The sequence below is a fragment of the Oryza glaberrima genome, chromosome 4 (assembly GCF_000147395.1).
Source record: "Oryza glaberrima chromosome 4, OglaRS2, whole genome shotgun sequence".
NCBI lineage: Eukaryota > Viridiplantae > Streptophyta > Magnoliopsida > Poales > Poaceae > Oryza > Oryza glaberrima.
Window position 1 is genome coordinate 12,381,490 of NC_068329.1, and position 14,991 is coordinate 12,396,480.

The 14,991-nt window shown below is 45.8% G+C and overlaps 2 protein-coding genes across 4 annotated transcripts in view; one reads left to right on the forward strand and one right to left on the reverse strand.

Moving 5' to 3' along the window:
• LOC127772073 (uncharacterized) overlaps positions 1-8,233 on the forward strand; it is a 31,235-nt gene extending 23,002 nt beyond the window's left edge. Inside the window, exons 1-3 of one of the 3 annotated variants that reach the window (XM_052298056.1) lie at positions 5,393-5,520; positions 5,612-5,707; positions 5,808-8,233. In XM_052298056.1, the coding sequence (XP_052154016.1) occupies positions 5,478-5,520; positions 5,612-5,707; positions 5,808-7,072 (1,404 nt within the window). In that variant the 5' untranslated portion in view covers positions 5,393-5,477 and the 3' untranslated portion in view covers positions 7,073-8,233. Of the gene's footprint in view, positions 1-5,392; positions 5,521-5,611; positions 5,708-5,807 lie in introns of those variants that run through there. The other 2 variants (XM_052298059.1, XM_052298058.1) reach the window with 2 other exon arrangements.
• A 5,649-nt stretch (positions 8,234-13,882) lies between these two features.
• Positions 13,883-14,549, reverse strand: LOC127771650 (pollen allergen Phl p 2-like). The gene has a single exon (XM_052297575.1). The coding sequence runs from the start codon at positions 14,460-14,462 to the stop codon at positions 14,109-14,111; it is 354 nt and encodes a 117-aa protein (XP_052153535.1). The 5' UTR covers positions 14,463-14,549; the 3' UTR covers positions 13,883-14,108.
• Between the last annotated feature and the right edge of the window lie 442 nt (positions 14,550-14,991).

Sequence of the window (14,991 nt, forward strand, 5' to 3'; positions counted from 1 at the left end):
GCTACACTACAAGCCCAGCCGTTGCCCACGCTGGCTTGTGGTAAGTACGATAAGTTCTTCCAGGGCATCCCGCGAACCGGTCCTTAACTGCCATGGGTGCGACCAGCAAAACCATGCACCCACAGCCCACCATGTGATTCATTTTAATTAACCCACACCAAAACGATGGTACTAAACCAACCTTACCAGTTGAAGCTAAAGTCTATATTTTAGTGAGCTTTCCCCATTGTGTGCTAATGGAACTAAGCATGGCTAAGCACTTCCTAGTCCAAAATCTATTCATGTTATAACCCAAGCTAACAAAGGAGCATGGTATCAAAATGGCATGGCTGTAACAATAGGTGAACACCCCATAGTAACATTATAAAACAATACAATATTTGAAAAAAACAATAGAGCATTTGCAATATAGGATCAACATGTTCAAGTGACAAGCATGACTTGCCTTGCTCTGCTGCTGGAGGAACCTCGGCGACTATCTCGAAGTACACCGGAGCGTCGGAAGAACCGGAATCTAGCGACATACAAGGCAAACATTGCAAACAGGCTATAAGACTACTGAAACAGAGAACAAAACCATTTTTAATGGATTCTACACATTTTTCTTGATTTACTGAGACTTGAATGGGCTTAAACGGAGCTCGGATGAATTAGTTATGAATTTTAGAAGATTCACTGTGTTTATTACTATAACAAAAAGTCCTTAAATCATTTATTGCGCAATAATTCCCAGGGCTGACGTCATCAAGGGGGCGCGGCGCCGACATGCGGGGCCCACCGGTCAGCGGCTCGGGAGAGAGGAAAAAGGGGCGCCGGCGCGCGGGCCCCACTCAGCAGCGGCTCAAGGGGGGCGGTCCTCCGTGGACCAGGACCACGCGGGTGGTCCACTGCCGGTCCACGGGACCGACAGCCCAGATCGCCCCCGGGGCTGATCGGACGGACGGCGGCGACCCGGCTCGGCTCGGCTCCAGGCCGGCCGATCGGCCACGGCGATGGCGACGGCGCACGCGTGCGCACGCGTTGCCGGCGACGGCAAACGGCGGCGGAGGCGGCGGCGCGAAGGCGACGCGAAGGCGGCGGCGCTACGCGGCGGTTAGGAAGGAGAGGGATGGGAATAGAGGGAAGAGGGATGCCTCACTGAGAGTGGCCGGCGCGGAGGAAGACGACAGCGAACGGCGACAGCGACCACGGGGGGATGACGGCGACGGGCGGACGAGGTCTGGAATGCCCTAAGGGAGGAAAAGAGAGAGGTTAGAGGGAGAGAGGTGAACCACGGCGATGGGAAACCTTGGCCGAAGGCGGCGGACATGGCGGCTCTCACCGTCGCACGGTGGGAACGGCGCTCCGGCGGCGAACCTCGACGAAGGAGGGGTGGACGGGGTGGGTTTCGGCCACGCGAACCCGACGGCGGCGACGGCGCGGTGCGGCGGCGAGCCTAGCGGCGGCTGGAGTGGCGGGAAAGGCGGCGGCGGGTGGATGCACGGTGCGGGAGCGATGGAGAGCTCGGGAGTGTTCGGCGAAATGGGGAAAAAGAGAGAGGGGGTGACGGCGGAGCTTAAATAGGGAGAGAGGGGGCCGGACGTGGCCGAGAGAGGCGGGAATCGCCGGCGAACGTGGGGGAGTGGGAGAGGAGAGAGAGAGGCGGGAATCGAAAACCGAATCCCGGCCATCTCGGGCGCGGGCGCGGCCAGGAGACGCGGGGAGAGGGGGCGGCGACGTGGCGTGGGCGCGGGCGACGCGGCGTGGGCGCGGACGACGCGGCGTGGGTACGGGGAACGCGGGGGGGGGAGGTGGGGCGCGGCGGCGGCGGTTTCGGGGGTGGTGGCCGGCGCGGGCGGCGGGAGGTTGGGGGAGGACCCGACAGGTGGGTCCCACCTGTCGGCGACCCGGGAGAGGAGGGAGGCAGGGCGGCCTGGCTGGGCCTCGGCCTGCGGCGGCCCAGCGGGGAGGAGGGGGAGAAAAAGGAGAGAATGGGCCGGCGGCCCATTCGAAAAGAAAAAGGGGAAAAAGAAAAAGAAAAAGGAAGAAAAGGATTTTTCCTGGAATTAAAATATTGCATGCTCAATTTTAATTGGTTAAAATTATTTCTAGGGCTCTGAAAATTCCACTAAAAATCCTGTTAGTGAATTTCGACATGTAGAACTCAAGAAAAATTCCACATGCCAGATTCGATTATTATTTGTATTACTTTATTAAGGTTTCTCTTGATTTACACAAGTATTTTCTTGAGACCATTTATAACTTCAATTTAGGCTTGGGAAAGAACTTTGGGGTGTGACAGGCATGGAGCGTACGAGCTCGACGGCGGAGATGAGCGCCACGCATGGGAGAGGAGCAGCGCGAGGCATCGCGGCGGGAGAGAGAGGAGAGGAGAAGCGCATGGCACAGCGGTGAGAGAGAGGAGAGTGCGTGGCTTGCGGTGGAAGAGAGGAGCGTGCGCGGCTTGCGGTGGAAGAGAGGAACGTGCGCGCCGCGGCGGCCGGCGGGAGAGAGGAGAGGTGCACTTACGGCGTGGCGGTGGGGGAGAAAGCGCACATGGCGTCTGGAAGGAGAAAGGAGTGGAGCGTGGGCGACGCAGCGGCGAGGGAGACAACAACATGCGGCGTCCGACGGGAGAGAGGAGAGGAGCGTGGGTGGTGCGGCGCCCGGGGGGAGAGAGGAGAGGACTGAGGAGCGTGGGTGGCGCGATGACTAGGGAGAGAGCGCCGCGAGGCTCGTCAGCCTCCCCTTGCTATCCCTCTCTGAGAAAGTGATAAGGGAAATGTAGGTCCAATATTTTTATTTTATTTTGTTTGACTGACATGTGGGTCCCTCATATTTTGTTTAGTTTTTTAGTTTTACAATTTTGCACTTCTATTTTTTTCCAGATCAAACTGCCACGTAAGCGCCATGTCGATGCCCCATGGGACGAAGAACAAGTCAAAGGAGCCACGTAGGCACCACGTCATCCAAAACCAGTGTCAATACTACCGAGGGATCTTTTTTTAACTAGTTTTGTAAGTTGGAGAACGGGTTGTATCTGTTTTTTAGGTTGAAGGACGAAAATCAGATTGGGCGATAAATCGAGGGACCTAGAATGAAATTATTCCTATGCGAATTGGACCCTAGGGTTGTTATGGAACCTTCTATTATGTGACAGAGAGTACATAAACTGAACAGAATTACTAAGTACATCCTCAATGTATCCAACCCAACTTGGTAATAGTGTGGTCCCAAACAACAGGAGGTAGAGAATAAGATGGGGTCCACCAAGAAAAAACTATTATCTATTTTTTCTATAAAGCTAATGTCTACTACACACCTAAACTCAACATGCAAGCATAGTATTTATTAGCACTCCTAAAACCTACGTGCAAGCATGCCACATCAACCCATTAAAGAACAGAAAGCTCGACATACAAGCATATGGTAATTATGTCTACAATTTATTTCATTCTAAAACTAAACATACCCATTCTAAATCATCATTCTCAAATCACTTTCATAATATTTCATTCCAAATCATTTCATCATTTCTTCAATGTCTAACGTATATTCCGCAGCAAAGCACGGGGCACTATCTAGTTTCCTATATGGTAGAATTGGTATCTCCCGTAATGCTCTGGCCTTCCTCATTTGCAATGCTCTAAAGCTGTTTCGTATTTGCTTGCTGCGCTTGCTGCCTGGTAGTATCACTTCAACTAGGTAGTTGTTGTTACCTACCTTTTGCCATAATGCCTACACCTTGCTAATAAGAGTGCATTCATTGGTTACTTCCTGCTTTTGAACCATTTGCCTTAAATGACTATCGATTGGAAATTGTGACTATTTTGCCTAAAAAATTATGACATTTGGATTTATGTCGTGATTCATGCTCCGACAACCCCAACTCTTTCTCCTCCAACTCCAGGAAGCTCCTGCATCTGGCGATGGCATGCTAAGTTAGGTTTAGGGTTCCGAGTCAGGGTGGAGGTGGGAATGGATGTAAGGGGAGCGGGAGAGGGCTGAGATTGCTGGGCTTAAAGGGATGGCTGTGGCAGGCGGCATCCCGGTGAGCGGTGAGGTGCTAGAGCAGTGGGGAAGGATGTAGGCTGGTGTTGGCGCACGGTGGGGGCAAACCGGAGCTTGTGGTTAGGAGATGGGGAAAATGGTTGGATGGGGCACTGGTGCGCCCTCGGCTTGGAAAAGATAAGGGAGATGGGGAGGTGGACGGTTGGGAGAGCCTCACTAACGCTGTTGACACCTTCCGGCAAGCCGACATGGGGGCAATGTCACTAGATACGCAATGACGGCAGAGGATAGTGGGGCGGTGTTGATTGAGGGGACAAAATAGGGCTTGTGTGGTTAAGAGGGGGGTGGTCGCTAGATATGAGAAAGACGTTTGGATGGAACACTCGGCACAACTGGCTTGGGAAAGAGAAGGTAGGAGAAGGAGGTAACCAGCTAGGGGGACGGGAGGGGGGGAGAAGGGGCTCGTGAGCTAGCCGATGAGATTGGGCAGCGATGGCGATGACACAGGAGGTAGAGGCATCGTGCGAACGTGCACTTGCTCGCGAGTTTCGGCAGTGTTAAGAAAAAATGATGAGAGAGGAGAGGAGGGGTTACGGTCAGAGGAGGAGTGGACAAATTTTGAAGCGATCCACCGGTTAAGAATTTATAAGGTTTTTTCTATGAAATATTATATAAGTAGTCGCTAAATTAAATCAATTCTTCAATCTCATGCTCCCCCATACACTCGCCTATGTAACTGTTGCTTCTAACTTCTGTTCCCCGTCACTGTGGTTGAGACATCACTCTGTCCTAACGCTAACCCACGGGCACACTTGGTACTCGAGGACCTATCAGACTTGTGGGTTATCTGCCAATAAAGTATGCATGTGTATGATTAAAATTGTTTTGAACCGTTGCACGCACCAGCATTCTACTAGTTCTAAAAAAATCGAACCCACTAAGATCTTGTTCGGTTACACGGCCGGGATTCGTTCCATGCTAGAAATGATAGGTACGTATAACAAGAAATTTATAATAGGTAAAAAGGAGACCGGCATTTATTCCGGATCGAGAACCAATTTATTCATATTAGGTATAACAAAACATCCGGATTAGTTCCACATCTCTTGACTAGTGGATTGATTCCCGGTCTCTTATTGTCCCTATCACGAGTAAATTCGTTTCCGGTCCGAAATAAATCCCGGTCTTTCATTACATCTATCATAAATTTCTTATTATACTTGTCATTTCTGGACCGGATTGAATCCGGCGTAACCAAATAAGGCCTAAAGAAACACAAATACATGTTCTATTTTTGCAAAAAAAAAGATAAAAATGTAGTAGACGCTAACTAGTGGGACCGAGCAGCTAACAGTGGCCATAGGGTCAGCCCAACATCGACATTCATGATTCATCGCAGCAGCCAACAATCCACAAAAGCCTAGCCATCCGCTCACCCCCTTCGCTTCGGTGACTCTCTCCCCCTCTCCTTCCCCTAGGCCGCCGCTATGAAACCTCCGGTCGCCATGGATTCTGCCGGAGGAAACTCAGGTGAGAGCTACCCATCTCACCTCGGCCTGTTCGCGCATCTCACAGTGCGGAGGCTTGGATCTGATCTGATCCACCGGTGGCTGTTGTGCAGGCAAGCTGTTCGACGAAATGCCTCCCCGTTCGTCGGATCGAGGATGCCCCCGGAGCCCGTCACCGGCGGCGATGGAACACGGCTTCGACAGACACTGTGTGTTCGTTATCGTCTAGTATATGTTATTGCGTATTTTCCTGGCCGTGGGTGGGTGTTTGCTGTGGAGCGTGACAGTGACACCCGGTGGCTCGTGCAGGTGTGGTGCTCGGCGGAATGCCCAAGAAGAGATCAAGGTTGGAGTTGGACGCGGGGGTGTCACTGTGGGCAGGCCTTCAACCGGACATTCTGGGAATCGTGCTCCACTTCCTTCCATGCCTTGCCGACCGTGCGAGGATGCGGTCCGTGTGCCGTCACTGGCGAGCCAGCGCGAACGGCCACGTCCTGCCACCGCCGCTGCCCCTGCTGGTGCTTCCTGGTTTCAAGTTCTCGAGCCTATCAGATAAGGGGGATTTGATGCCTGTGCGGTGCGTGCCGGTGCCTAAGGAGGTTGCAGCTGATGATCTCCGATGTGTGGGTTCTTTTGATGGATGGCTTGTAGGTGTGACTCCTAACAAGGATCGCAGTGACGAGTACAACAGAGATGCCGATGGTGACTGCTTCCTGGTGAATGTTTTCTCTCGCAAGGTCATTCGCCTACCGCAGCTGTGCCATATGCGTTACAATTTTCCTGCTTACTCCAGTAAGACCCTCCGCATCATCAATGGTTCTGGTGAGGTCTATTTTCGTGTCAATGATATATACACAATGTCACTATGCAATGTGGCACTATCTGCTTCACCTGACTCAAGAGGCAAGTACATTGTAGCTGCTTCCTCTGACCACAAGTGTGCATCAAAACTTGCTCTTTGGCAGCCTGGGATGATTTCATGGCATATTTGCGCTGGCGTTGACATTGATGGCCCAAGAGATCTCACTTTTTACCTTGGGAAGCTGTATGTGCTCCAAAGATATAAGATACGCCTCTTTGCTTTTGAAGTTGGGGAGGACAATGGTGGGCTCATGGTCTCTCGCGTTAAGCGTTGTCTGAGTGCGCTGCCTCTCCATCATCCCTACCAGGAAGGTGGTGCAATAAGTTGTAATATGGTTGTGTGGCGTGGAGAGCTATTATTAATCATCAGACACTACAGTGACAATTACCGTGACCGAGAAGTTCTTAAAGTTGAAGTGTTTGCACTGGATGTTAACACAAACCCTTATGGACTAACTGAGATTCACAGCTTGAATGGTGACTGTATCTTTGTTGGCTTAGGTGGCTGCAAGTCCTTTCCTGCTGGTCTACATCATGGAGTTGAAGGTGACCATATCTACTTTGTCCCTGATGATTGGAAGCCTTATGATACATTTGTGTATTGCATGAGAGATGGTAAGATGAGGTCCTTTGCCGTCAAACTATTAGCTTCTGAATTTGATGTGGACCAGTTGAGTCGTGATTTCCCGGTGTGGTTACTTCCTACCGAATGATGCTGCACAGCAAAACTGATCTAACTGGTTGTTTTGTGCCGCTAGTTGCTCTTATCAAGACAGAGCTTACTTGTCATTAGACTCTTTGGTCATGACTATAACATGTATAATCTGCTATGCTCTTGTCACAATTCTCAGATTTTTCTTTCTTTCCGAAAAATATTAATCTGGAAGGTTCTACTTCAACATTTAACTCTTTTAGCAACTATAAGAGAAATAAAACAAGAGGACAAATACCATTAATCACATTCATAAATATTATTACATCCCTTCTTTGAGATAAGTTTTGCTTGCAGAGAACATGACCACTGAAAGCTCGCTTCAATTTGAGTTTCACACATTGAAACTCCTATGTGACAACCAAACATTGTTTGGAGTTTGGACACTTGGTGGAGGTGACCTCCTGCTGTGTTGTAACTGACAAGGTTAAAAGAGCCTTTTCAGCTAGAAAATTGTCAATAGACTGAGTTGAGAAATAAGATGGGGAATGATAGGTTGAATCATATTGAGAGAGATGTTTTGGCAATCACTGAAGATGATATTTTGTAATATTTCCTAGAACTGAATAATAGAGTGAAAAAGTTTACCTCCGTTATCTCAAACTAGAGCAAATGATATGTTGCATTCCTACCGTTTTTGTTCATTAATCAATTGTAGTTTGTAGATTGCATCTGTATTTTTTTTTGTCAAATGCCAATCTTGTATGTGTAGGTTCACATTTGATATTGTTCATGAAGATATGAGAGATGAGGATGAACCAAATCGTCGTTGTTGCCCTCATCCCATTCTGCTTAGTATTATTGTAAGTGGTTCAGTAAGTTGCAACATCGTGGTGTGGCATGATAGATTTGTACTCTACAACACAAGAAATGGTATGATGAAGCCCTTTGCTCTCAAATTGTTACCTTGCAACATTGGCGTTCCTGAGGAAATCATTGATTTTTCCAGTGTGGTTATTTCCATCCAACTGATGCTGCAGAGCAAATCTGATATTTCTCACTGTATGGTGCTACTGTTTGCTCTTCGAAGATTATGAAGACTGAACGAGTTGCTACCTGTCTTTTGACATCTGTATGATTTGGACAATGGTTTGCATTGTCACCTATGTTCATGTCTGTATGATTTGGACAATGGTTTGCATTGTCTACTACGTTCATGTCACCCTGGGATTAAAGGTTATTAATTTGGAGGAAAAGTATTCCATACCCTATTGAGGTTTGGAACTAATCCTCTCGATCCCATTTAATCTCTTCATTCTAGGAACCCCAACATGGTCTTAAATAGTTGCAAGGTCTTAAATATCCAAGACTCTTTGTGCTTTCTTTACATTCTAGAATCCCCAAAGCTTCGCATTCCAAACCTTGAAAATCTGACGCGAATACACTGCCCCTCTAGTGTTTTGGAATATTTCCATTTTCTTCCTACCAGCAAAACTGAAGCAGGATAGCTATTGTGGTAGTGTTATATATGCATGAGTTAATGAATTACTGGAAATTCCTAACACACAAACGGGCTCCTGGTCTCTTTTATTCTATTTTCTTTTTGTTTTTCCTATCTATTTTGACTATGAAATTCGTGACAAAAAAATTAGCAGTGAATTAAATTTTATATTAACAGCAGGCATTAGAATTTGGGCAACAAATTTGTTGACCTTCTCATATAAAACTTTTCACCCAACTTGGGCAATAAATTTGTTCACGTTTTCCTCGGTTTTTTGAATTTTTTTGGCTCGTCGCAATTGGTGACATGTATTTTTCTATGGTACAGAAGCTCCTCAATTGGGCAGCTTATCCGGCTGTGTGTCAGGTTTGTCAGTCATCCACACTATTCACGGATATGCCAAATAATTTTGTAAATAGTAAATGCATAAAAGTGATTCTCTACTTAGGGGGGTGTTTAAATCCAGGTGTGTAAAGTTTTAGCGTGTCACATCGGATATTATACAGGGTGTCGCATGGGGTGTTCGCACACTAATAAAAAAACTAATTACACTATCCGTCAGTAAATCATGAGACGAATTTATTAAGCCTAATTAATCCATCATTATATTAGCACATGTTTACTGCAGCACTACATTGTCAAATCATGGAGCAATTAGGCTTAAAAGATTTGTCTCGCAAAGTAGTCGCAATCTGTGCAATTAGTTATTTTTTTAGCCTATATTTAATACTTCATGCAGGAGTTTAAACGTTCGATGTTGTAGGATCGAATCACAAGAACTAAGCCAACCAGAGGGGGGGTGAATGGTTGGTATACCCAGAAACCGAAAACTTTTAGCAGAAATAAAAGTTACCCTCGAAATCGATGGAGATCGGTCTGACCGAGATTGATCTGCCGGTCTGACCGAAGCGTAGCCACCGGTTTGACTGGTATTGATCTTCCGGTTGGACCGCCCTGGAATCCCTGCCGCGCCTGATGTCGCTGCCAGTCTGACCGCCTCGCCCTAGCCGGTCTGACCACCGGTGAGTCGCCGGTTAGACCGTCGAAACCCGGTGAAACACAAATCGAAGAACTCTCAAAGTAGATGACAACTTTATTGCTTCTCTCTGTGTTTACAAAGTGCAACAACAACACTCCTTACAAAAATCTCGACTAAACTCGAAACCCTAACTAAACTATCAACTCAATTGCTCTTAAAAGCGATACAAAAGCGATACCGGGAAGCCTCACGCTCCCCCTCTATTTATACATGAGGTAGGCAGCCTAAAGCCACGAACCAAACTCATACTAAGAGTCCTAAACACCTCAGGAAACCCTCTAGTACAAGACACAAACTTAACATAACCAATCGTATCAAATTTGGACTCCTTTCAAATTCGACTCCGCATCCGATATGCACACAATACCTCCATCATATGCCATATGGAATCTTCACTAACCACGTGCATCAACTCTAGCCTTAGTATCCCGCATGATATCTGACCACCACAGACATCGTCTTACCACCAAGCCAACTCCCGGTCCATCACTGCAAATACTCTCCCGAGGCATCGAGTCACCTACACATGAAACAAACAAAAAAACCATATTCCGAGACCAAGCTATCCCCAACTTGACTCATTGTTAGCAAACAACAGTATTACATATGTATAGTATCCATCTAAAAGCCATAGCCATGAAACAATCACGGATATCCAATGGAACAACCCAAAACCGAAACCGACACACCATCGGCCGGTCATACCGCGGGCCGGCCGGTCTGACCGCTCGATCACCGCCGGTTTGACCGACATACACAGCCCGGTCGGACCGGTCACATAAAATAACAGTGAATCCAATCATCACCTAAAAATTGATTATCTCCAAAACCACTTCGACGATAATCTCCAAATATCAAAACCAATAATCACAGATGCCAATTGTTCATCACAGAATAAGAATCAAAACACACTTTGATCTTACAGATGTGACAGGGTGTAAAATTTTGGGGTGGGATCTAAACAGGCCCTTAGGTTCGGAAGTTGATCAAAGGATGGAATCATGGCTTGCCTTGTGAGATGTGGCTTTCTTGAGCTTCAGAGAAGCCCCATCTCGGCCCACCTCAGCATTTTGGTGCAAACAGATCCTCTACACGATCTAGCGCGCGCACACAAAGATACAACCAGATAGCCTCTAAATAAAATACTGCAAGTAAATGTTTAGAATAAATATCGAAGATTGGAGCCAGAACAGAAAAGTTGATGAGCCAAAGGTTCAATGAATTTTGAGTTTAAAAGATGGTGTAGGGTTAGAGTTTTGGGTACCTGTGAGACCTGATGAGATCTAGGATTAGTTTACCGATTGACATATAATTAAGAAACCAGGAGAATTTGATGTCTAGTGAGGCAAACCAATTGCGAACACTAATTGGATGGATTTGGATTGATTGCGAACACTAGTGAGGCTAGGTTTTGTTAGAGTGATTCTAGTGTTCCCAACCACCTAGTATAGATGGCCATAATGCCTGAGGGCTGAAGGCCCAGCCCACGGCACGGTATTTTGACCCGGCCCAAGCACGGCACGGCCCAACCGCCGGGCCTGCCTGGGCCTCCCCACCCGCACACTGGCTGGCTCGACATGATCGGCCGGCAGGTCAGGCTCGTACACAAGTATAGGGACTAAAAATAGACATATAAATGTCATGTTCCAAAGAATAGGAACTTAAAATAGACTTATTTTAGCTATTTATAATCACAGCCCAAAGAAGAGGGAGGTAAAATATTTTTTTTAGCTATAATATATATGTCACAGCCCAAGAGGAGGGAGGAAAATTAGACTTATTCTGAGGAAAAGCACGATGGGCTGTCGTGCCTTCGGGCCGGCCCGGCACAGCCCGAGTCGTGTTGGGCCGTGCCTGGCCTGTGTGTGCGGCCCGTCGGCTGACAGGCACGGCCCGATGCGTTGGTCGGGCCGTGTCGGCCCGACAAGCCTCGGCCCAGACACGGCCGAGCCTAGGCTGTGCCATGCCGTGCGGCCCAGATGGCCATCTATACCACCTAGAAGCTCGGTTGCTTCCAGTGAAAGTTGAAGGTGAGAAAAAGATATAAGAAGTTCGGATGGGGCAACTTCCTCAGCTGGGCCACAACGGCAGTGAGCCGGAAAGGTCCAGAACAGACGGGGATGCTGGAGGAAATCAAAAACAGGGTGACAGACTGGATTGGGGTTGATTTTAGCCCAGGGAGAGATAAAGTGGTTTTTGAATTGTTGATGTGATTTTGAATAGAACTTCCATATGAGTTTCTAGACATGAATTGATGTTGTGATTTTCAAAGAGATGTTTTGGAGAATTCTAGAAATTGCAGAATTTTGGTTTGGAAGTGCAAATGGATGAGATTATGTGGGAGGTTGAATCTTAATGAATGAAATAAAGAAAATGATTGGGATGCTCCAATTAAAAAGAACAACAAACAATGACTTTATTTGGTTTTTATTAGTCTGTTTCCTCTTTTGAATGCTATAGTACAGTTCCGTCATTTGAGAGGATCACGAGTTCGTCGGAACTGTTTCAGAATACGAATTGAAGACATTTATTTGCCTAGCAAGTCAGACAGATCCCAAAGATCCCTTCGAGCATGTCAATCCTATATTTAAATTCTTGCTTTACTTCAAATGTGCATTATATTTATTTACGAATGGAATTGTGTGGAGTGAACAAATTCCTTTGTTATGGCCAATTTACAGTGGTTACCTTATTCCTTGTTACCCTGGCCTATAAATTGACTAGCCGTGACTTTTTGCTGGTTAAGCCATATGTTTAGTTAATTTGCAGTGTGGCTTGGGGAGTTCATATACTGACCTTTCAATAATAATCAATCTCAATTGAAAAATGATTCAGAAGAAGAACACTTTGGCTTATACACTAGTTGAGCTGCCTGTGAAAGTGGAGTTAAAGCTTCAGTAGTTTTTTCTTTTTTCGCTGCAATTGTCTTCGTGGTGAAGAGTAATAGCCTATTTTGTAAGTATTAATTGCTTTAGTTTTCTTGGTACTGTATAGTTAAATTGTCAGTTTGTGTACCTCAGCTAATTCCTACTTTCCTAGACGACGATTTAATGCACAAGTTAGTTCGGGATGCACATGCTGTTACATCCATGCAGCATGAGAGCTACAGCCTACAGGTGAGTGGAGGTCCATGGTCAAGCACGTGGGAAGTATAATTTGATCTGGTGGTGGGGGTTGGGGGTCTGTTTCCATTGGCATAGGGTAAAGGGACATCATGCGTGCGGGAGTTGCTCGAGAGGGCATGGGCGTGAGGTTAGGCATACATGATGGAGGACAGATCATAAACCACCACTACATTTTTTAGGAGTGAAAGATTTATTTGTTCTTTATGTTGAATGTTTGGAATTAAACGGTATGTTTTTTAGATCCTTTGTAACACACTGGTAATGTAAAAAAAATGATTTAAAGTTTGGAACTAATGACATATTTATTTTAGATTCTTTCCAATAGATTGGTATTCTCATAGTAGTATATAAACTTTGTTGTTGAGTATAGCTCTGGGCCTGGCCCAACTATATGATATGATATGAAGCTTAATTTTGCTCCTCTCAAAGCTGACCTCATTTCCATTCTACTCCGATTATCACTCATTCGTGTTGGATATGTGAGATTAATGTGACTTGCAGTTTGTTCTGATATCTGAACATACTAAACGATGTACCGATGCTTTATGCTTATAGTTTCAGGTCATAGTATGGTTGATACAACAATCTGTTTTCAGAAAAGAAAAAAAATACACGTGTAGGTGTGACTTTACAATATTTTTTACATGCTAAAAAGGTGAAATGAGCTACACTGGTTAGGACATACGTAGATACTAAAACTTTGGAAAATCAAATGCACCCAATCATCTTGATGAAAGTTGATGAAATATACTTTTTCCCATATCCTATCTTACTATAAAGTTATGACCCACTAACCCTAAAGCTCAACATGCAAACATGCCACCTCATCATCCACTAGCAATAAATACATGCAAAACTTATGCAAGCATGCAACATCATCTATAATTTATTGAATTATACAAATCAACATCCAATCATCTTCCTTCACATTATTTTTCACAATATTTTTAACATGTATATATCCATCATTTTTATAATCCTTAACATATATTCATCCATATAATCAAAGTGTGGGATATCATATTTCATCTACAATCTCATACATACATAGTATACTAAATGTATTTCTCTCTGAACATAGTTTGACAAACCATTTTTATTTGTTGCTAATAACTAATATAAATTTTACTTTTAGATCAATTATTAAAAAAAATATTAAAAGTTACTTAGAAATTTCGGCAGCAAAGCGCGGGGAATCACGTAGTATCTTATATAAATAACATATATTCAAAACCATGCTGGCATATAGTTCCACAACAATATTTTGGAGTACACATGTATGCCTTATTTTAACACCAGCCTATTACAAAAAGTAACCACAGAAAATTAATTATTCGCTCGCTCAAACATGGCGTGATCTCTTTTAAGAGATAATTATTTAGAGGTTCATAATTCTCATGTGACCCAACACAAGAGTATGCATGCCTCTTACTTAGAGTTGGATGCCACTCTTATATTCAGAGCCAGCAGTGAAGCTTTCGGGGATGACATCATCGACGACGCGGTAGCCGCCATTCTTGACAAGGAAGCGGACAGAGAAGGGGCCCTTGAGCGGCGCCTCACTTTTGATCGTCCAAGTGTTAGATGATGACTCCTTGAGCGCCACCCAGTCCTTGCCACCCTTCTCCTTGATCTCCACCTCAGAGATGGCGGCGTTGGTGACAAGCTCTAGACTACTGGCGCTAGAGCCCTCAGCGACCTTGAAGGTGAGCTCAGTGGCACATGAGCCAACAACCAACAGTGCTGCCACCGCCACGGCAAGCCGGAAAGAGGACAACGAGGCCATTGGCTAGCTAGTTTGTTTGTTGGTGTAATCTTCCTTGTTTCTTGACTGGTAGAGGGATGGATCGATATGTTTGGTGATACATGTTACATTTGGGTGCGTATTTATGGTGGAGGGAGGGTAAGCAAACTAGGCATAGATGCACGGTGCAGCGTGGAGATCGTTGGTAGACTTTTTCATTGAGGGGTTCTTATACAATTGCTATAAACAGATGCTAGTTGGGTGGTCCCGGTTGTTTCGCTAGCCTAGGGCATGCAGGCCTCCCAAAAATCAGCTATGTGGTCCCATTTCTTCTCTACTTATTTTTTTTAAACTTAGAATAATGATAATTAATCACCTCCTCATGATCTGTTCATGGAGCATGTGAACCGACACATGCGGTTGATGGATCTATTGACTGCATACTTGTATGGGGCATTAGATTTGGAACTTTATCTGAGAGTCCCTGAAGGACTCAAGATCCCAAATCCGAAAGGAAATTGCAACATCTATATTGTTCGCCTGCAGCGATCAATGTACGGATCAAAACAAT